The sequence below is a fragment of the Corticium candelabrum genome, chromosome 1, assembly GCF_963422355.1.
Source record: "Corticium candelabrum chromosome 1, ooCorCand1.1, whole genome shotgun sequence".
Classification (NCBI taxonomy): domain Eukaryota; kingdom Metazoa; phylum Porifera; class Homoscleromorpha; order Homosclerophorida; family Plakinidae; genus Corticium; species Corticium candelabrum.
In genome coordinates, this window is record NC_085085.1 from 9,516,377 (window position 1) to 9,540,034 (window position 23,658).

Here is a 23,658-nt window from a genome sequence, read left to right on the forward strand (position 1 = left end):
ATTAGGTTTGATTTGAGTGGGTCGTTTCTTGTGACTGGATCAGATGATGGTAACGTTTTTGTGTGTTCTGCCTTGCCATCTAGCAAGTTTAAAGTGATAGGATATACACGTAAGTAATATTTGTAAATGAGTTATTACAATATACTGCATTTTTGCACCTTTTGGTGCATGCTGGTCTATCAGAGGCTTTTCTTAATCACCAGAATGTTGCTTTATTCTGTTTGGTAAGTAAACTGGAAACTGGCATGCTGATATAGAGCAGGAAAGGCTGGTGTACAGCGAGGTAGACAGTTTTGGCAAGGACACAGGAACACTACGTTGTACATGCTTCAGCATGGATAATTACGTGTTGTTGAGGTGAAGGATGTGGCAATAGACAGGAAGGTTGTAGACTTGATGATCAAGATAACAATGAAACAGTAGGGTAACATAGTGGTTATAAGTAGATTATGAATAGGGAACTGTGTTATCTGAACACTTGAAATGATATTTTGATTCATGTAAATGTACTTGTATGTACATGCACCAAGGTTTGGAGTTGTTGGAAGTTCCACAAATATATAATATTGCTGATACTTTTGGTGATTTAAAGGTAACACTGGAAACTGATGTAGAGTGAATGTTTTGCTATTTTAATTGGGACTAAGTTACTACAAGGGTATTGCCGAGTCTGTAATTGTTACATATTCAAAGCGATTTTATAACTGAGGAATCTTTAGTTACTGTAAAAATTATCAATTGTTTATAAATTGTTGCTTATTTTTGTTATCAGTTAATAAATTCACCTATCACACTTTCCAACATGACTTGTATAATTGCACTTGGTTTGTAGCAACCCTGATTGGTTGATACAGTGGGTACAAATCATTTGTACTGGTACCCTTCAAGTGTTGGGCGATATCACAATATTTCCTCTTTTGACGATATTTCAAGGGCTCAGTTAGTTTCACAAGTGCAATGCAATATATCGTGCCAAGTTTGTATTGCTATCCGAGCTTGTCTCACATGTTTTACACGTGAGTGTCGTGAAGCACATGCAACTAGCTGTTTGTTATTGCTAGGTTTACTAGATGGCTACCCCGAATCAACACCAGCGTCATATGACGTTCTCAGATCTCGTTGCAAAAGCAAATGTGACATTGGCAGTAGAGCGACGAAGACGGCAAGCCTAAAATGACTGACACAGCGATATGTAGCACCTGTCATAGGAAAGCCTCTTGCAAGAGCAGCAATGTGAGCAGCATGATAGACCATTTATGTCATCACCATCCGGCTGACTACAGCAAGATTGAGGAAGGGAAGCCGTCGTTGAACGTAAATGTCATGTCGATGGTCCAGCCAACGAAGTTTTGCACTGCTGTCTAAATTAGCTAAAATGCCTAGCCATTTGTGCCACTAGTGCAGCTTCAGAGCTGCTGTTCAGTACATTAGGGAACATTGTCACTCTGAAATGTAACCGACTGAAACTAGTTATGTTAGACCTGTTACTGTTTTGTCTAGAAACCTGTAGCCTAACTGTAGGTAAGAGTTACGTATGTGAGATAATGAGCTTCTTTTCAAGATTAATATTGTTATTGTTAGGCTATTGAGTTCCAAATTCGGTATTGCAAATAGGCAATATATTGTGATATCATTGACTAGCTGACAAAAGTATCGTTGGTAAATTTTTCTGATATCGCCCAACGCTGATACCCTACTGCTGTCAACGGAAATGTGTCTATCCCAGGGCCGGATCCAGAGGGAGTTCAGGGGGTTGCAACCCCCTCTTTTCCAATAGGCGTGGTCGATAATTTCATATAATTTTATTAGAAAAGAGAAAATTAGTAATGCTATAAATAACTGCTAACGGTGAACACCCTTTTTCAAAAATTCCTGGATCCGGCGCTGCTATCCTATTGTTGTGCTTATTAGGCTATGTCTAATTAGTTACAGGAAATGATTACTGAAAAAATTACTGTCTTAAGCCTGGTTCACAATATTGACGCCGACGTCAACGTTGACAATAGAAATGAATCCTATTCCAGCGTCGACGTCGGCGTCAACACCAAAGGATGCCACCGACGTCGAGGCGGTTTCTTTGAAGTTTGACGCTCAACTAAGCGTCGGCGTCATTGTGAACCAGGCTTAACTGTTGTAGAACTAATGAGCAAGAGAACAACTGCAGCACACAAATTACTTATTTTTGTTAGTTGAAATAGAAGTTAGGATTAGGGTTCGAGTTAGTGTTAGAGTTAGTGTTAGGGGTTTGCATTATACAAATCACTTATGGTATGTGCTAATCTTGAATATGATTGCTATTCCACCTCAAGTGAGTGGCAGCTACAAGTAGTTGCCTCAATAATTACCTCGGCTTCCCCTTGGTACTTATCTCGAAATTAGCTTTATAAATTTATATTTGCAAATAACAATGATATCCTGTGCTTACCCACATGATAACTACTAAATATGATGGTTTGGCCACTCCATTCAGTGATGACTTCCTAGTGTCCTTTTTGTCTGAGGTGGGATGACAAACGTGCTTTAGATTTGCATTTCAAATCGCATGTTTGGCAAACATAAGCGGTGGTAGAGATGGTGGTTTTTCTTTCCGTTTCTGGCGTTTCAGTTTCAGGTGGCAGAGTTGATCGATTCTCTTCAAAGTGTTCTAAAGAAGAATGACAAAGTGCTCTCCAGTGCATTCTTTCACGTGCAGTTGTTTAAAATTAAAGAGAGGGGATTGATCGCACATGAATTGAGGCCGTGTTTGAGATGATCTTTATATGTCTAATTTTAGGCCCTTTCTGGCGTCAGTGACCGTTCGTTAACTGACCAAAGAAAAGCTTCATAGGAATCCATCTGTCAGACAGTTTTGAAGTATGTCTAGCCCAATGAAGGAGTGATTTCATAATATAATACTCAGTGCCATGTATGTTGCAATGAGGAAGCAACTAATAAATGTATACTACGCTGGAGACAACGTTCAACTTATGTTTTCTAATGTTGAAGTTCATACATAAAGGTGTACACTAGGGGGAGGGGTTAGAGTAGTTGTACAGTTTTGTGGCGGTATAATATTGATGATCTCTTTTGGTCCAGAAGTAGATAGAAAGTGATACTAAAGTAAGGATATTGAATTTATGCTTATGTGTGTTGTACATGTGTGTAATTTACTAACTATCCGTCGCAGAGTATCCGTCGCAAGCCTATGACACTTTTATTTCACTCTAGCTGTTTGTTGCACGTGTTTGAAGTATGTATGGTATGGGACAGTAGTTACTCAGCGGTACTGACACCGGCAAACAGTACCGACAGTTTGTGAACACTTTTGCCTTTGCCATTGTCTTTGTCTCATGAGGAAGCAATGCAGAAAGTGCAACTACAAAGGAAGACCACTGGCCAGAACGACAAAATGTGCATGTCAATTTTTGAAAAGGCTTATAATTATTTGTACTTACTGTAATATCATGTTACATTAGAAATAGCTTCACGTGACCAACTTATAATGTATGCTTAGAGGAGGGGAGGGAAGGGAAGGGGCATGCAGGAATGAACACTTTGTATGCTTGAGTGAATGTCGACAATTATGGATGACCCCTTAGTATTTAGTGCTAAAATTATTGTATGAAAGATAAATACAAACATCTATAAGTGAAGCATTCTAATTATATTTTTATCGTTTTAGGTGTTTCTGGTCCTGTTCAGTGCTTGTCTCTTTATACACAACGCACTGATTCATCTACCAAAGTTGGTGCTGTTGTAGTAGTCAATGAGCTATCCAATTCAATGACATCATGTAGCAAGATAGTAACATTTGAACTAACGTCTGAATGTTTAACATCAGGTTATAGTGCATAAAAGTTAGAGGAACGTCATAACGGTGACTCTTGTTTCTAGGATTACAAATTGAGGGTTTTTCAGACAATGCTGGTCGTTTTACTGATGAAGCAATTCAATGGCATTCGTTTGATGTTAACATCTCTCCAAACAGCATTGTTGCGGCATTTTCTGTTGATTCAAGTGACATTGAGCTATTTGCTTTGACAAACCAATCAAAGCAGCTGTGTAAGCTGAAAGTTCCTGCAGTAAGTCAGGTGGGTATAAGCAGAGTATTGTACAACAGAGGTGTGAGTTGAGATAAGGCCAGGCAGATGGACAGACTACAATAGCAACAAGCAACAAGCACTGCTCGGATTGATGATTGGTTGGTTATGACTTTGAAGTCACTAGGTTTTCAGTTGTTGTTTTAGCCAGATGCAGTTGATTTCTTTTTTCTTTTCTCTTTCTCGTGTTGCATGGTTATATTGTGCATTTGTCAGTGTGATTGCCATTTGTTTCGGTTTGTGTGTATGTTGCTTTATGATGGCATTAACTTGTACTAATCAAAACTTGGCATGTTGAAGCCCCTGTATCCAAATGGAATAGTATAAAGTGAGGTGTAATTTTTTTCTGCTCTAATGCTGCTTTTCTTTCTTCAAGTGTAATCAGTAGTTCGAATATGACAACTTACTTGATAGCCAGATCAACAGATGAACAAACCAGCAGGCAAACAGATGACAAACATTTTATAGATAGCTTTACATGACTTGTTTGAGACATTATGACTTGTCTAACCTGCTATGTGTTATTGATCTAGTAAGTTTGAGTTGTGCAGCTTAATTTTTGTTGAATATACTGTAGGAATCAACTGTCGTGAATGTGGTCAGTCAGCATCCTTCTCATCTTCTTCCTGGTGGAGTCTTGACTTTGTCACAGCATGGCAAATGGCTTCTTAGCTGTAGCTCCGATGGTCGCATTGCTGCTCGACTCACGGCATCTTTGGTATATTGTTGCAAAAACTTACTGACATTTGTTTAACTTGCACAGTTGCTTTAGGATCGTGCTGTTTTGATTCAAGCTCACAATTTTACTGATGGTGGTGTGTATACTTTATGTCTTACTGGTGATGCCCAGAAAGTAGTCACTGTTGGCAAAGATGGTTCTCTTGCTTGTTGGAATTGGAGGTTAGTGTTGCTGTTGATATTGTTTTTATGTTTACAGAGATTCTTTTGTTACCGTATTTCCGTGTATAGCCACATGCCGGTTACTGACAGGGATTAGCTAGTGCCTGTATACGCCGAGGTATACCAGCATGTCGGTTTAAAGGAGGGGAAATTGCAAATAGTGTACAAGTAGAGTCCATTTCAGTGGACTCACAAATATTTTTCATACCTTTTCTTCTCCTGTTTCAACATCTGTGCTGAAATATAGCAAACAACTGTCATTTTAGTGTCGATGGTATATGAGTTACGTTGCACTCTAACCTGGTATCGCCATTTGCCTCTTGCGCATTGGTGTCGCTGGCTTCTTCACCGTCACCACACGAGTCATGTGTCAGTTCGTCTCTTCCACGCTCAGAGTCATGCTATCTTATGGAATCCGCCATTTATAGACATGTACACTAGTTATCTTCTGACCGGTTGTCAAGCCAGGATCTCGAGGCTATCAACACTCGTTCTATATTGGCATACCTCACCCTATACTGGCATGCTGGTATAGTTACCAGACGTGGTCAAGGCCAGTTTTGGTAATCCTTGCTTATACCGGCATGCCAATATATACTCGGAAATATGGTATGCATTGCTTATCACTCAAAATTTTGTTCTTAAACTAAATAACTGTTATAGTTGTTTGTTTTTCTTGCTTTTTCACCAATAATTACAAACACATGTTGATTGGTGAGGGAGGGTTTGGTGTTGCGGTGGGGCAAAGTCAGTCTGTTTTCATGACTTCATCTGATAGAGCACCCACAAATTATCATTTGTTTACTCTAGTATACTTAAGGTTGCATGCACGTATCACATTGCAGAGATTTAATTCTGGAAGCAGTAAGAAAGCAGCAAAACAAGAATTGTAAAGGTAAGACAAAGACTGTTTAGGCATAGTCTGTATATTGGTAGAGATATCTAGCTGAACTTTGGGAGGTTGGTGACATCAAGTGGAATTGCACTACTTGATAAACAAAGATGGCAGTGAGGCAAACTGTAGGGACCACAGAGACACTTACAGTGAACCTATCTTATCTGAAAAGGGGTGAAATTCAAGAACTGTCTTTGAATAAGCTAAATTAGTAGTTAATATGGCAAGTAGCCATGCCTGTGATGTAATAGAGACGCTCTGTGGGGCAGACAATGTGAATTTTGAATATATCTTCTATAGCCATTGTTATATTACTTGCATTTTACTCATGTCTAGGTCATGTGCAGCAGAAAAGAGATCTTTCTCATTTAGGGCAAAGTATATCAACTTTGAAAATGGTACACAGTATTTGTTATTTAAATAACAAATACTGTGTACCATTTTCAAAGTTTTTGTTTTGAAAGTGTGGCTTGATTTGAAGTTGTTGTTGCAAAATCATGATTATGGAACTCTCAAGCAGTGGCTATATGAAGATGTTGATACAACACAGCATTCTAGAATAGTGCTGCTATTTCTGAAACTCAAACTTGTTATCTTAAAATGATTTTATTATGTTGTCATCACCTTCTAAGTGGGGTCTTTATCCTCAACTGGGCACCCACCAACTCGGCAAGTAAGTCCCAGACAGGTACATGTTTCCATGTAATCCATATGGCACTAGAAACTGGCTTATTGATATTGATTGCATGCGCTACGAGAATTTTGCCAGCCCTGAACAGCATGCCTAGTAGATATCAATGACTACCAGGAAAGCACAAATCCTCATTGCCAACGATCTCCATGCTAGATCATAGAAACTCACCATTGAGAGAAACAAGTCTACTCTCACAGACATATCCAAATAGACAGTGAGAAAGAACGAACATACTCGTTTCATTACATTGCTGTTGCTACCCGGGATTGAACCCAGGCCATCATGGTCAGAGAATTAGAACTCTAAACACTAGGCTATATTATTATGTGTCGTTATGCCCTCCATGATGGGCAAGTGGGGTCTTTACTCCATCTGGTCACCTTTCAATTCGGCAGGTGAGCCCAGCAGGGTACATGTTTCTGTGTAGTTCACATGGCGATCAATGACTAGCAAATTTGATATAGATTGCAGGCATTACAATGACCGCGAACTCGGTACAACACGCCTAGTGGATATCAATTATCACCAGGAATGCTCTGAACGTCATTGTCAGTGGATCGTTTGCTAGACCACAGAAACTCCCCAACGACTGAAACATGTCATAGTTTCATGGATAAAGCTAGAGAAACATGAGAAAGAAAGACAGACAAGTTTCATAAACCATGGAGTGGTGGCCATTGTTGCTAACCACTAAGCCACGGCGTATTATTATGTGTCGCTATGCCCCTCCATAATGGGCAAGTGGGGTCTTTACCCCATCTGGGCGCCCACCAACCCGGCAGGTGAGCCCAGCAGGGTATATGTTTCTGTGTAGTCCACACGGCGATCAATGACTAGCCAATTCAACATAGATTGCAGGCATTACGGTGGCCGCGAACATCGGGACAGCACGCCTAGTAGATATCAATGACCACCAGGAAAGCACTGAACGTCGTTGTCAACGGATCGTTCGCCAGACCACAGAAACTCCCCAACGACTGAAACGAGTCATAGTCTTATGGATAAAGCTAGAGAAACATGGGAGAGAAAGACAGACAAATTTCATAATTTACTGTTGTCACTGGGGTTTGAACCCCCAAACCATGGAGTGGTAGCCATTGTCACTAACCAATAAGCCACGGCGGTGTCATTATTATTATGTGTCGTGCTGAACTAGATGAGTCTGGTTTGTAAAGTCTATTACAAGTACCGGAAGCAAACCCTGCTTCAGAAGTACTTAGACCATCACGGCTGTCTAGAAAGAAGACATGACTTTACGAAGGATCTGAGTAGATCCCAGAAGCACTGTTTTCTGTAAGTGCTGCAGTTGTGATGACCTGGAATAATGTCCAGCCACCGTGCAATACCTGTGTGCACTGTGCCCAAAGCTCCCAAGACCACCGGAACCACCAGTGTTCGACAATGCCACATGTGGCTTATCTCCATTTGCAAGTCGCTGTACTTCGCCAACTTCTCAGCATGTTTCTTGCCAATGTTGCCATCAGCAGGACAGCTGATATCAGTAAGAAGACAAGTGTTTGTCTTCTTATTTCTGAGACAGATGTCTGGACGATTGGCTTTGATCTTCCTGGCAGTGGGGATGGTGGTATCCCACATCATAGTAATGTCATCCGTCTCCACAAGCCTATCAGGATGATGCCGGTACCATCTGCTCTCCACTGGAACCCCAAAATGGCGACAAACATTCCAGTGAATGATGGAGGCCACCTGATTGTGTCGATCAGTGTAGTCCGTCGGTGCCAAAGCACTACAGCCTGCCACAATGTGGTCGACTGTTTCCAGGCCTACACTGCACATGCGGCAAGTAGGACTGACATCACGATGTAGAATCTTGCGCTCATAGTACCAAGTCCGAAAGCTTGGTCTTGAGCAGCAACAACCATTCCCTCAGTTGCAGCGGGAAGATTCGCTGCCTTGTTTAGCCATCCGTAGGTTTCTTCATGTCCACAGGCGGTTGCTCAGTGAGACGGTGATACTGCCCGTGCATAGGCTTCCTGCTCCAGGACCGCACACGAAGAGAACTACAACACGTACGGTAATGTCTCGCATCTGTTTCAGGCGCTTGCTCGAAGCCACCTTCAACCGAGATGGATGCATTTCTGTGTAAGCTCTGCGACTTGTCGTTCAAAGCAAGACTCCTCCGCAGCTGTGCAGTAAAGCGACAAGCCACACGCTTGATCGAGTGTGAAGATTTTCCGGAGTCACACTGCCGTATCATCTGCATGAAAGGATCAGAACTGTCAGCAAGGTAACAGTTCAGCCTCACAATACAAGATTGATATGTCGACTCAATCTGTTGTAACCCCCTACCCCCATCACTGCAAGGAGCGTACAGTCGGTCAACGTCTGCAGCAGGATGGTGGACACCGTGTGTAGAGAGGAGATTTCTGGTCCGTCGATCGAGCTGCTGCAGGTTCGTGCACCCCCAATGAATGACGCCAAAACCGTAAGTGAGAACCGGTAGTGCAAACCTATTGATGGCTAGAATCTTGTTCCGACCATACAACTCAGTCTGGAGAACCACCTACACTCTGCGGAAGTCCTCACGACGGAGTCTCTCCCGCATCATGCTGTGCTGAATACCGTTACTCTCATCTACACCCAAGTACTTGTAGACTTGACCCAGTTCCAGACAATTTTTTGATGTAAGGGTTTTCTACCTGAAGGCGCGTTCAAACATGCAATCTACTTCTCTGGCATCAGCCTACAAAACTCATGAAAATGAGGAAAAAACGGGAATATGGCGAACGTGTGAGGGAGATAGAAAATGCAACTTTCACACCCCTAGTTTTTGCAGCAACTGGTGGAATGAGGGAAGAAGCGTCAATTTTTTTACAAACGAATAGCTGAGTTACTATCAGTCAAAACAAAGAAGACCTACACTGAGACCATAAGAATCATCAGGTGCCATGTATCGTTCAGTCTGATTCGTTCAGCAATTTTATGCATCCGAGGTAGCAGGTTGGCCAAGCAAAGACCCTTCCGTGCAGAAGAAATTGACATCATCAGCAGTGAGGTTTGCCTCACTGAGTAAACTGATTTATTATTGACATGGACAATATTTAAAAATATAACATGTTGTGTTGTTTTGTTGTAGTCTGCTGGTTTGTCGTACTAATTGGTCACATTGTAAAAATATATCACTTGGTTATTATATTTCAATTTTATTATTATTATTATTATTATTATTATATTTCAATTTTTTCACATTATGTGCATGATGTAGTTCACACTGGGGCAACCAATAGAAACAAAAACAAACAAGCAAACAGACAGACTAAAAATCCCAGCTACCCAACTAATTACATACTCATACCTAATTGCAACTTCTTGTCAACACAGCTACTATAAACATCCTTCTCACTAACCTGTTTACCGAATAAAAATCTTTTTATAATAATTGTTTTAGTGTTCTAATTCTGTCTTTTGCCTCTTGGAATGTTCCATTAAACTGATTATAATTGTCTCATATTCCTTCATGTCAAGACCTTTCTTGTTGCCCTTTCTCAGTCCTCTATTTATAGTATTCTTCACATCACCGCTGTCCAAGTTCCACAGATTGCACCATGACATTATTGGGAACAGTTGTTTATTAATTATGCACCTCCAAGCGTTGTACAAATACAAAACTCCACCAGTTTTTCCGAGTACTGCTTTGACTCCGCCGATGGTTTTCTTACTCTTGCTTCCACTTTAAAAACTGGCTGTCGAAATGAATTCATGTCTACTCCCAAATGTTTTATTGACTTTTTAACATCATAACAGATTGATTTACCTTGCAATTCCGGGTTTACGAGTGACAAAAATCTATTACTGAATACTGTACAAATGTTTTTTTCCATTTCACTCTCATTTTTGGTTGCTCATACTATGCTGATAACAATCTTACCACATAAACTGGAACTCCCACTTCTAGAAGTTTGCTTAACAGTCTGTATAGTGGTGAACCCTGTCATATGCCTTTGACAGATCAAGTGTACAGACAAACATCGTAGTGTTTCGTCTCTCCATATAATTGTCTACAGTTGTTTTCAACACAAATGAACAGTCACCACAGCTGTGCTTACACAAACTGCTGTTCACTGGTTTCAAGTACCAACCTGAGTCGTTCCATTAATATCATTTTAAATATCGTTGATACCACCGATGATATGCTGATTTTTCTGTAGTTATTGACATCAGCAGTGTCCCCACTTCTGTCCTTCACTACTTGTACCACATAGGCTGTAACAAACTGCTCAGGAACAAAGGAATGACAAAGAACATAGTAAAAGCAGTGCTCAGGTATAGAGTTAGTCCACAACCTCTATATTTGACATGTTTTGGTTGAAGACCATTACACCCTGCTGCTTTATTCATTTTCAAACCTTCCACCGCTTTCACTACTTCCTCCATGTTATGTCCACACACCACCAAGGTATGCCTGGATCTTTCATCCGTTTTCTAATTACCTTCTCAAAGTCTATCTTTTCTTTCTCTGTTTTCCTCTTGCATCCTCTGTTGACTATGGATCCAAAATGGTATGCCCACGAAGCTATAATATTGTCATCCTTGATAGCATTCTCAACTCGGATGGCTGATCCACACCCATTTGGTCTTCTCCTCGTTTGCAGTGCATGCCAATAGTCCGTTTGCTCTCCTTTTTTCAGTGTTTTCGTAAAACCTTTCCTGGATAGATCTCCATGTCGTGGTTTCCCAATGTCTTTCCATTTTTGTATTCTTTTATCGCTGCTTTCTTATGACTGAGTTCTGAAACAAACTGCTTCATTTAGTCTTTTCTGTTTTTTTCTGAAATTGAAATCCATGCTTTTAAAATATGCTGTCTGCACATGTCTATATATAGGCACAGTGTGGGAGAAGATTGAACTAATCTACACTATACTTTAGGACTTTGGAAGAGTTGCAGTGTAAAGAAGGGACTTTGCTTTTTCCCTAAAGGAGTTGATATTTTTTAGTATGTGCTTGGTTGTTGTGGGCATGCATCTAAAAACTCATTACTTAGCAAATTTTTTTATGGCCATGGTCATTTGAGCAATTGATTTGTGGGACACTGCAACTCACAAGAGAGTTGGTGTGTCTACATATGAAACTTGAGCACGAGCTTTGCGGTCACACTTAGACCAAATTACTTGCAAGTCATGAACCAAATGATATACTCAATTTTAAGAAATTTGTTACAGGTTGCATTTGAATAGAAAGTTGGCTAGAAATAGAGTAAGAAAATCTAATCTTTGTTAAAACTGTGTTGTATAGGCTGTTTGGTGCTTCATACTTTAGCTATGTACTTGAATCTTTGTTATTGTCATGTTGCATATCATGTATCAGTTCCATTCATTTGTGCATGATGTTCTTTTTTGTGCAGTTTCTCTTCCCAAGGAAGTCAGAAAAGTGGAAAAGCTGTTGAAGCATTTAGAAAGCGTGAAATGGCATTGCTGAAGAGAAGGGCTGATGAGGATGAAATGCTGAAATCTATGCCAACAATCGACATGACAGACAAGGGTAGTGGAAAAACTTGGCTGGATGAAATGGAATTAATGGTTAGTGAAATGCAAATGGTAGTTTAAAGAACTTCATGTGTAGACTGAAATTAACACAAATGTTAGCAGTAATCTTGAATGGTTGTTTGTTTATTAATAAGTTTACCTGATTGAAGGCACATCAAGCTGAAGATGAAAAATACATGGAAATTAAGGAAGAAATTAGACAAGAGATTGAAAGCCTTCGAAAATCAGTTAGCATTAGCTATTCTGAGTCGGTCTGAGTCTGATCATCAGTTGTCATAAATATGCTGTGTGCTTGTTAGGTTATGAGCTTGATTCATAACAATGCTGATGTCCCAGATATTGAAAAACTGGAACGCCAGGACTTCAACTTGGACACAGAAGAACAACAGCTGCTAACTGCAGAGAGCGATGAACAAGTGAACAAGGCAAGAAAACAACTGTTTGTGCATTCTATTGTGGCATAACGGTTTTACTTGCAAAGAAGTTTATTATTTTGTTAATTTAGAAAACATTATTATAATATAATTATAATATTTTTATTTTGTTTTGCTTAAATTATTGCACGTGTTTGTAACTGTAATCTATATTTGCTTACCAGATTGTATATTTTGGTTTGATTTTTTAGGAATATGCTTATTGTCTTGTTTAGTAAACATAGAAACCGGTTTATTTAGTTGCTAATGACAGTTTTCATTTTTATTTATGTTTCATAATTGTTAGGTTTTAGAAACCTTTGTCATTTTATGTTTCTTTGGTGTTTCACTTTCATGTATTACATGCTGAAGATTATAATAGTAGATGGACATCGTATTCAATTTTATGCACATATCGAGAAGCTCATGCAATTTCTTGCATTTGGTAATTATGTATGGCCAAAAATTAGTGGCTACTTTGTAGTCATTAACATGTGAATTATATAGTATTAAACTGAATTCATATTCGCAAGTACTTGTTTGAAGTCTTAGTCTAAAGTATGAAATCAAGTGACTTTTACCAATACATGTTGCAACAAGTCAATTAAATTAATTATAATTATAGCAGCTACACATATTCTTTCAACTTGCAGTTGATTGCAGGTTTTTTTTTCTTGAAACTGATATTACTTTGTTAGAGAGATATCTAGTCGTTTTTGGGCTCCTAGAATTAGTCTCTGTATGTCTTAAAGGTAAAATCCATCGTTAGCACTACGCTCATGCAAACTTGATTGCATAGCTACGCAATCAAGATAGAAGGTTGGTCTGAACTACAGGCAAAGCTGGGTATGAGAGAACACTAGATATTAGCAGCAAATAGCCTGAAAACAGAGCGCATACGATGGTCACGTGAGAAACATTCTGTCAACGCGCACTAACGCTAGGAGCTTCGCTACCATCAAACTGCTAGAAGACACTCATGAGACGTTGAGAAAATATGCTCATGGATTATGAAACGGGCATGGATGCGCATGCAAGACTGAGGGGACCAACTGCACTGCAGTTGTGCGCTTGCGTGTGATCATTGTATGCGCTCTGTTTTCACGCTGCTATGTAGCGCTCGCATGTTCAAACCTGATTTTGTGTAAAACGTACCCTATTTGGTGCCTTCAACCTGAGAAAAGATGACGATTTGGTTTGCGCGCGACCCGAACTCTGCTTCAACAACAGATTGCAAAATTGCTCTCGTATGTTTTTCTTATTTGTAATGGTGACCACACTCTGATATCCAGTTTTGCCTGTAGTTCAGCCCAACCTTCCAACTTGATTGCATATAGCATGCAGTCAAGTTTGCAGGGGCGTAGCGCTAAACAACGGAGTGTACCTTTAAGTGTTCTAATTATGTAATTGTATAACTGATTACAATTAGGTGCGAGAAGTAATTGAACTCTCAAATATTGCAAAGCTGTACTTAAAAGAGAAGATCAAGCAAGAGTGTTGGGACTCTATGGAAGTGCAAGGAAAAGTCATCATGGTGAGTGTTATAAAATGGTTATTTGTTATTATTGATTGTTTATTTTGTTGTTTGGTAGGGATTTGATACAACTATTGAAGTGAGGAATTATCCAATTCGTAAAAGAGGAGATGAAGAAATAAAGGAGCTAGCATATGCAACTTTGGAGAGGAGAATTGAACTTGCGGAGTTAGAGGTAGTGCAGTTATGCATGAAATCAGTCCTCAAATAGTACTGCTGTTTTCAGCTTATTAATTTAAGTTTGTTTATTTGATGTTTTGGTACTAGGTTTTGACAGAACTCGTTAATTACCCTGGCATTTAGATAATAGTAAAGGGTTAAATTGTAGTTTTGACTGAAATGTCAAATAAAAGGTTTATTTGTCTAAATTGTTATTAACTGTTAAATAACGCATTGCAATAATTATCATTGATGATGCATATTGTAATTATTAAATGATTGCGCTGTTTGCTTATAGGCACAAAAAGAAGTTTGTCAAGTGACTCCTCTTGTCACTCCTGGAATTGATGAGGTGACTGTAATTTTTCTCTAGTCACAGTGTGTGTAATTATTTATGGAATGTAGGATGAAGATGAAGGACTTACTGAGCCAAAAGAAAAAGAAGAGTCAGATGGTCTTTCACTATATGGAAGTCGCGGTACTCAATTTGGAGGAGAAAATGAGCTTGTGTACAGTCAGTTTGAGCTTGTCACTGTTGAGCGTCGAAGGAAGCAAATCGTCTTGTTGAAGGTTGTATATTATGTTTTCTTGTCTTTGTGTTTGGTCGTTTCTCGTACTTTGTTTGCTAATCTGTTTGTCAGGTAGTTTGTCTGTTGTTTGGTGTATTGGACAAATGCTATTACTACACACAAATACAGTTTTGAGTTCAGTTAGGCTAGGCATGCAAGCTGATCAATTAAGAACAGAATCTACTACCTTGTAATGCTATTGCATGTTAGTGGAATGCCGGTGTTCAAAATATTATTATTAGCGTTTTCTAGAACTGATTGAGAAAAACCTTGGCTTTTGACACTAAAGCAGTGTTGGGTGATAGATATTATGAGCTATTGTTGGTTTGTTACGAGCTCAATCGATTTTAAAGCAGCAATAGCAATACATTGCAGTCTGGCGTTTAAGGGTATGCTCACTGTTTGCACGTGTATGAACCATGTGACAACTTATTTGTTAATGCTTCATGTCAGATCTGGTAAGGCATGGTATTGCCAATATGGCTGTACTTTTGTTTTTACGGAATGACAATGTGAAGCTAAACACAACTGAGACAGTGACATGTTATGTCTGTTGAAGAACCTGTCATCTGGGAATATTGTGACTCTTGGGTGAAGTAGGCTTAAACCCAATATGGTGGGCATGCTAGTTTTTTTTTTGTTTAGAAGACAGACATAGGGATGTTATTGGAATATTTGTTTGTATCGTTGGTTTAGTGTAGTGCATTGCCTTTGTTGCAACTTAGGATTGCATTCATAAAATCAAACTCAATTTCAACAAGGAGTTTGATGAATTACTTCAGCAGAAGGAATCGGAAGTAGCACGTATTCATGAAAAGAACATCCGAATTAGGAAAATTCTTACTAATTTAGAACTTGGTGACAAAGTGTTCAGTCCAAAATTGTCAGCAAATGAGCATCCTGAATGGGACTTGGAAGTTTCTAATGATGAAGTAACAGTAAAGAAATATATTTCAGAGGAGGAGAAGAAACGGTTGGATGAGGAGGCAAGACTTGCTGAAGAGAGAAGAATAGCAGAAATGGTGAATTGCTCAATTCTTAAGGAATTATAATATTAGTATGGTTATTTGGTTTGTGATTTAGTAATGTGTTTGTTATTTGGTTTGGTTCATTGAGTCGTATTGATAGGGTGATAATGCCAGAGAACGAGCTCTTGACATGATGATGGGAGGGCGACTAGAAGTCAAAACAGAAGATGACATTTTCAAGGTAGCATTATGCTTTTTTAGGTTTGTGAACACTGGAGCCACAGCATGAAATAAACTAAAGGGGTAGCTGCTTTGTAATGTGTACCACAGACAGATCATGATGCTATGCATTGAATTGTTTTTCTTAACAAGTTTAGCAATATGTCTTTATACCAGCTCCAGAAACGCTATTTGTGCATTAGAGATAGAATAAAAATAGAATGTAGAATCTATCTGAGTTGATATTTGATTTACCAGGATTTGCCAAAGCCTGAATTTATGCTGCTGAAGTCTCCTGAAAGCCTCAATGAGGAAGAGATGAAGCAAGCTCGAGAGTACGAAAAGAAGCAAGCCGCATTGCTGGAAGAGCGAGAAAAGCATCGATTGGTTTTATTTTGTAGCCATTCTTATTATTATTACCAAAACTTTGTATCTTTTATATCACAGGCATTAGAGGCTGAATTAAAGAAACTGCAAAGTTCCATTACAGAAGCATGTTCAGCATTTGATGCAAAAGTAATGCGGCTTCATCGGCTTCGTATACATACTGAAACTGTTGTTTATGAGGTATGCTTTGTTGCAGTTGAATTGCTAATGCAGATGTTTAATTAGTTGTAAATATTGCTGTAATTAGGAAGAACTAAAGATTCTCCGCATGGCATGGTCTCTTCTCATTCAAGAAGAATTGTCAAGTATGGAGAGTGTTCTGCAAGAGAGACTGGAATGTAACAAAAATAAGAAGGTAAGGTGTGAAGTAACTTGTGACTTAGTAGAAATTAATTGCTAGTCAGACTTCAAGTTAAGCTGAGTTTAACTGTTATTACTCGAGGCCTGGATATCCGGGCTAAGGGTGTAGTAGTAGTGTGACGTGCGACCATAAATATGACCATACGACCGTATTTATACTCGATTAGTGCAGATGCAAATGAAGCTATTCCGACCAATAGATGAGAAGTGTCATTACCGACCAATAGACGAACGTGATATCATCATAACGCTCCAACTCTCTTTGTTTGGTAGCTGCAAACAAGAATTTGGCTATCAGGCGTCCATCCTGTACATGGTGTTTAGTCCTTTGCTTTACATAAGGGTTTAGCACATAGAAACAACGCCTAGTCCACATTTGCCGGTGTATGTTTTCCCGCCAACAACCAGGCGTGTAGAGAGCGAAGTTGCTGGATTCAGGTGCCATGTGATACATATAGCGGTACCTGACTTGTAACATTTTGCTTGTTCCACAGTGTTTCTGCATAGTGGTTCTGCAGTCTGACAGCTTCAATTTTTGGTGTGTGTGGCTGAACGGCCGCGGTGTTGTTGCAAAATCACTAGTCGTCTTCAATAGAAACTTGGCATTCCACAGGAATTTACTAAGGGAACATGCATTGCCTATGACAGTGCGTCTGTTTGTCAGACGAAGCAGCTGACCTGTAAGTATGCATCTTTGTTTAGTTAACCGATTGCATTGGAAACCTTAGCTGAGATGAGTGGGTCGGGCTAAAACCTCAGTATGCAAAACATTATCATGTGATGAGATATGTGATTACATACAACAGCCGAGGGTTTAGTACTGTAATGTGATTCTCTATTTATTACATTTATGAAATGCATGTCAAGATAATTAAACATTTCGTTTGTTCTAGGTTCAGTGTGCATCTCAGTTGGCTGAGTATAAGAAAAATTTGGAGAATTTCAAGGAGAATTATGAAAATCTTGTTTTAGAAGACAAGGTTGGTCACCAATATGATATGATTGGGTGTATAAATAATGATGTGATTTGTGGCTTAGGCCATGGACAGGTCTTTTAAGAAGGATTTTTCAGACTGTGAGCCAAATGTAGAAGTTCTATACAAGTTATTCAAGAAAAGACCAAGGTAATCTTTAGAGGCTGTAGGAGGAGCATCAAGCAGTCATTATAATCCAGTCTTAGATTATCCAATCTTGGATTAGTTGACTGATTACATTTGACTTAACTGATGTACCAGTGCTTTAGCCTCGCAACCAGGCTCTTCCTCTCAGTGACTGCGCAGAAGAGCCTGGCTTGCGAGGCTTTCAAGCAAATATGTGCTAGCTTGTGATGAAAACATGGGTGAGGACATGAGGGTAAATAAATGAAGAAGCATGAAAATGCTAAGCCCTGGGCTGCCGGCTTAATCCCGGTTCACAGTACGACGCTAGCATGAGCATCCTGGACACTGACGATGAGCGAGCGTCAGCACCATACTGTGAACATGTCAGTGTCTGCGACGCTCGTACCACGCTACGTGAACATCCACGACGCTGGAATAGAGAAAAGTTCTAATTGAGCGTCCTAGCCGGAAGTACTCAGTATCCAATGACATCACGTGCTCATTTTCTACCAAACGAAAGTAAGTCAGTCAGAACAATTGGACGTATCCGGGATATTCTATTTGCTCACATGGCATCGATCATTGATTCGATGGAAGTTTTCATTGAGTGTGTACGTGGTATTTCATGCGTATGGCAAGTTCAGTCAAAGGACTACAAGGACCTAAGGATGAAAGAAAACGCTTGAGACTTCGGTGCAGCAGCAACAACAGCAAACCTCGTCGTCCATGTCTGTCGTGAGTACACTGTACACATGTTGTTACTTTGCAGGGCCAGACTACTGTCGCAGTGTGTTCTTCGTGCGATGGACGCTAGTCAGACGAAATACTGAGAATGGTACAGCACCAGCGTCTTCGCTGACGCTCGTGTGAGCGTCCTTGTCAGCGTTGTACTGTGAGCCGGGCTTAAGGTTACAAACATGCACTTTAGCTACATGTCTAGTAAGACCCAAAGCTAACTTAGCATTTTTACTCCAACAACACGGAATGACTGATTTTGGCTTGCAACAACATGGTACATCTGCTTTGAAGTTTACATGCATGAAACATACGACTAGACTGACAGGTTTACATTGGCTGGTGTGCTAATTAACACCAGCAATAACATAGAAGATATAGTCGTCAAATAGATTTAAGCTATTTTACTTTATTCTAATTCTTCTTTGTTTTGAACTGCAACTATTTATTTGTCTGGTAACACTTTACAAAGTACGTAGAAGTTGAGGTGACGGCACAAGTACTCCTTTCAGGCGTGGATCCAGGGATGGCGCACTTGGTGCACCTGCACCCCAACTCAGTGGGTGTGTCTTGAGGAATTTTTTACGTAATCTCTCACTTCTCTGTTCAAAGTAATCTCTATTAATTGTAAAGGGTCTTAGTGTCAAGCTACAGTTGTCTTGTAGACATGAGTAAAGCATAATATGATATAAAGACATATAGATAGGACTTACCAAGGGCTGCAGCATTCCAGGGACAAGGTGTTGGAACAAATGACCGATGGTTTAAATATGCTTGTGAAGTAAAAAGGTTTATGAAGCTGTAGGAGACTGTGTGCCGTCCTTACTTTGTCGTTGTGGTAGACAAAGGAACTGCTCAAAAGTTTTATCAGAGCTAGAGAGTAGAAGAGTATTATATAGGTGAATTATTGTCATTTCATTCCTGCATGGATCACTTCCTTGGTCAAATAGAGTAAATGTTTTGACTCAATTTAAATTGTTGGAACCTTGAATATTTTTTTGATTGTGTAATTGCGCAAGTTACGAGTTTCTGAAACGCAGAAGAATTCAGTACTTGGACTAAGCCTTGTACTTCTAGCTAGCTATGCGTATACAGACCCCTTCTGGAAAGACATGCTGAAGAGAGTTAAGTGTCTAACCAGAGGGATGTGCCTAGTTCTACGACTTTTGACGAGGAGCTGCTATCGGTCACTGGTATGCTTTTGAAATTGAAGACTTGCCCTAGCAGCCGGCACAGATGTAAATTTTTTCCGATTGTAAATACACTCTTGAGAATTATTTGCACACTACCAGTAACCACTTGTAGTTGTGAGCAGAGCATCAGTGAACTATGATGGCTTAAATCTCATCTGCATTCTACAATGGGACAGGCAGTTACCGGTCTCACCTTGTCACACTTTCACTACGACATGGAAAGAGAACACGAGGAAGTCATCAATGATTTGCTAGAAAACTCCTCCAAAAGGACGGAATTAATCCATATTCTAGACTCAGGTGAATGGTTGGCAGCTTAGTGCGTAGTGCCGTTTTATAACTACTGAGGTTCTTCAGACTAATTTTTGTGTTAATATAAATTTTCATTTGTTGATATTAATTGTGCACCCCATCTTGGGGTTTTGGATTCGTGCCTACATTTGCGAGAATGTTGTTGTTACACAACTAGCAACAGCCAAATGCAGATGATTTGGTTGCACACTGTATGGAGATAGCTGAGTTCTTAACTATGCAGTATTATAAATGTCTATATGCATTTAATAGTTTCCATAATATTTATTATTAATTAATTAATTATTAATAATGTCGTACATTCGTATATGTATATCTAACTAAAATATTTAATAGCGTATTAATTAATGTTATTGCAGGGTTCAGCAACTGAAACAAAGTACTGATGCTGTTGCACCTGAATCCTCTGATCTAAATCCGTTTGTTGTTCGACTTCCTCAAGCTCAAGGTGGACAGAAATTTATGGAGGCTTTAGATTTGTTGGACAGTATATCGCATATGCCAGCTGCAGAAGGGATTGATTCTGTGGTGTGGCAGCGATTGGTGACAGCAAGGAGAGCTAAGATTCAGAGCGAACAACAAGTGAAAGCTGTTGCTCTGGAGTTGGCTGAGATGAATGCATTTATACAGAGAAGAACATCTGAAGATTCAGAAATACAGCAAAAGATTGAAAGCACTTTCAGAGAGCTAAACAAGTCAGTATGTGGATTGTTTGTTCTTTGACATCGTAATACATAGAATTTAAACCAAATACTATTTGATCTTTTGAATTGCTTTTACTGTAGCAGAAATTTTTGGTTTTTAACTGTTGTAATTATTATTGTTTGTCTGTTGTGTTTGTTTGTCTTGACCTAATGCAGTGTGCTTTCTAGGTTGTAAGGCTTTAATTTTTGGTACATGCTACTGTATATTGGAGTTTGTTCATTTTTTGTTCTGCTATGTGACTCACTTCTTATGAATTTTGTATGGGAATTAACATGTCCGTCAGTTAAACTTTAACTCGAATTTTTTCTTGGAGAACAGAGAAAAGAAAACACCTTAGAGGATATGATGATAGTCAAACAGACAGCCGTATTTCGACTTTTTATACATATTAACATACTGATACATTTATCGAAACTGAATCTATCGGATATTTTAGAGTTCAGGTTTTTCTTGAGATGTAGTTCTTGAGTTGAGTTATTGCGTTGTAAAATGAAATCGATTTTTTTTAAATTTAGTTACTGCACAATATTATTGTACAGGCAACTAACAGTCGATGCAAGCACTCTACTAGGTACGTGGATTTGAGTTGAGTTTGTGATTTACTAGAAGAATGACAGAAGGTCTAAGCAGCTTTGTTTAAGCTACAGTATGCCTGGACTGCTTGTCTGATGTACTGTTGCAGTGCACGTGAGATAATCTGAATACCAAGGACTGATAAATCACACGGGGGTGAGGTACTTAAGCCGTTTTTTATATTTTAAGTTGTCATCTGCAGTAGTGTTGTGGGCCTCCAAAATCAGGATCCAGCAATAAACGCCGCCCTTAAATAAACGCCACCTTGGAATAAGCGCCGAACGTCTAAGAGCATACCTATAGTACTCTGTATTGACAAGTAAAGAAGGGCCGGATGGGTAGGCATGAGAGTAGAAATGAGTAGTGGAGTAAAACCTGCATGTCAGATGCTGAAAGCAATAAACACCGTACCTTTACGAGGGCTGAAAGTAACAGACGCTGCGGTGAGAAAGTATGCTATGAAACGGACAATTGAGCACTTATACGTTTTCTAAGACCCACTAGGTATTGCACTTCACAAATATTTCAAACGATATTTCTGGTAGCTGAGTTCAATTGCGACGTGTCACAATTTTTCTTTATATATTAGAATATTTAGGGATGCCATAGACCATTTAAGTTACAATGTCTTGTGAGTTTTATCTCTAGTGTCTCACCTCCAAATGTGGAGGCTCATACAGCGAAGCAACAGGCAAACGCGAAGAGTTTCATTATGTCTAAATGATCCAAATATGTTGCATAGGTTACGCGAAGAGCGAACTCGTACGGGAATCAATCCCGACGTTCAGTTACTGCTAAAGCAAGGCCAAGTCGAGGTTGATCCGGGCAACTTTATTCCTGATTTCAGAGACAGCGTTCTCATTCACCGATCAGTCATCGAGGATCTTAACGCGACAATTAAAGTAAGCTGTATTGTACGCCGCGCTCTATTCACCGGGAGTTGGTACTGAATGACCTCATATGCAATTCGTAGACGTTGGGCGAAGCTAAAATTGGTGCCATGAACGACAGTAAGGATTTTCGGAAGAACATCGCGTCTCTAGAATGGTAATGTAGTGTACAGCGGTCTAGGTAGGTACTACTCACTGCATGCTCGGTTAACTTGTTTGCATGTTTTCTATATAGGGAACACCAGAAACTCAACATGGAGATGGAGGATTTACGAGAAAAATCCAAAGAAATTCAGCTCCTCAAAGTTACAAAAGATCTGCAGATGGTAGGCTGACGACCTTTTTCTTGTGTCTGATTTCGATTACCTAGTAACTTGATTGCTGTATAGGCTCTGATTGATGAAGACAGAGCCCGCAATCAGCAGAAAGAGATCACTACTCTTGAAGAAACGTTGGCAATCACAATGGAGGTGTGACCAGTCTATAGGCTATGGCCGTATTTTGATTTATATGTACTGGTATCGTCTTGAATGTCTTAATAGGCTCATGATCGGCGTCGTCAAGACCACAAGCGACGTGTGGCCAAGTTACGACGTTTGATTCGTCAAAAAGCTGAAGATAATAAAGAGTTGGACGCTGAAGTGGAGGAACTGACGGTGAATGTAGCTGAACGACATAACGTTGAAGAAGCTCAAGGTTTATCTGAGCAAAATCAATGTACCATTCACTTACGTCTTCACTGTTACATAAATACTTAAATGGTTTAGCTCAGTATCCAAGCGACGATACGTCGGAGAAGCGCATGCGCGATATACGGGCACGTCGCAGATTGGTTGATCTCGCCAAAACACAAGCTCAGGAGGTCGCCGTGTTGCGCGCAGAAATAGAGCGTCTACGGATGAGGACGTTTCCGGCGTTGGTGAAAATGGATAGGCTGTAAAAGGTTGCACCAGATCTGTTGAACATATTATTAGTATACACTTTACGTGTTCTTATAACGTGATGGTGCGGTGTCCATCTGTATCTACGAACTATATGATAGAAACTGTTTAGCGTTAATTTTGTTGCGGTGATGCAAGATAAACATGGCGTTATATCTTATGTTATGCCTGGCTTGTTCATGTGACACATGAGGTACGCACTTTTAGTGCAGGCGTGGGAAGTTTTGACAAAATTTGGAAGACAAAGAAATTGTCTTTCCCCGCAATGTGACGCTGGATCATTATATGATATCAAATTTGAAGTTTCCTGACGTAGTCTATAGGTGTGAAAAAGCGACTGTGTGCATTGCACTGTATCATGATGCACATTATTGTATCAAGTAAACAGATTAGTCAAGGTTTCTAGATGCACGAGAAGGTGCAGTACTCGCGGTTTGCTGCAACTGCGTAGCCGTGGAATTAGAGGATTGAAAAATGCGCGAGAAGCTGTTGGTTGCGAGTGGAATGTTCTATCCGGGCAGGATAAAA

General features: G+C 39.7%; 1 protein-coding gene across 2 annotated transcripts in view; it reads left to right on the plus strand.

The window, feature by feature from the left end:
* Positions 1–23,295, plus strand: part of LOC134182943 (cilia- and flagella-associated protein 43-like) — a 30,179-nt gene extending 6,884 nt beyond the window's left edge. Inside the window, exons 9-35 of one of the 2 annotated variants that reach the window (XM_062650395.1) lie at positions 6–109; positions 3,662–3,820; positions 3,874–4,070; positions 4,657–4,797; positions 4,852–4,979; positions 11,931–12,105; positions 12,222–12,299; positions 12,372–12,497; positions 13,915–14,019; positions 14,078–14,194; positions 14,477–14,530; positions 14,584–14,748; positions 15,473–15,769; positions 15,876–15,956; positions 16,193–16,321; positions 16,382–16,501; positions 16,569–16,676; positions 17,575–17,661; positions 17,720–17,805; positions 20,381–20,400; positions 20,464–20,716; positions 22,042–22,201; positions 22,273–22,346; positions 22,425–22,515; positions 22,579–22,659; positions 22,732–22,885; positions 22,957–23,295. In XM_062650395.1, coding sequence (XP_062506379.1) covers positions 6–109; positions 3,662–3,820; positions 3,874–4,070; positions 4,657–4,797; positions 4,852–4,979; positions 11,931–12,105; positions 12,222–12,299; positions 12,372–12,497; positions 13,915–14,019; positions 14,078–14,194; positions 14,477–14,530; positions 14,584–14,748; positions 15,473–15,769; positions 15,876–15,956; positions 16,193–16,321; positions 16,382–16,501; positions 16,569–16,676; positions 17,575–17,661; positions 17,720–17,805; positions 20,381–20,400; positions 20,464–20,716; positions 22,042–22,201; positions 22,273–22,346; positions 22,425–22,515; positions 22,579–22,659; positions 22,732–22,885; positions 22,957–23,129 — 3,463 coding nt within the window. In that variant the 3' untranslated portion in view covers positions 23,130–23,295. Of the gene's footprint in view, positions 1–5; positions 110–3,661; positions 3,821–3,873; positions 4,071–4,656; positions 4,798–4,851; positions 4,980–11,930; positions 12,106–12,221; positions 12,300–12,371; positions 12,498–13,914; positions 14,020–14,077; positions 14,195–14,476; positions 14,531–14,583; positions 14,749–15,472; positions 15,770–15,875; positions 15,957–16,192; positions 16,322–16,381; positions 16,502–16,568; positions 16,677–17,574; positions 17,662–17,719; positions 17,806–20,380; positions 20,717–22,041; positions 22,202–22,272; positions 22,347–22,424; positions 22,516–22,578; positions 22,660–22,731; positions 22,886–22,956 lie in introns of both variants that reach the window. The other variant, XM_062650388.1, reaches the window with a different exon arrangement.
* Positions 23,296–23,658: the final 363 nt, after the last annotated feature.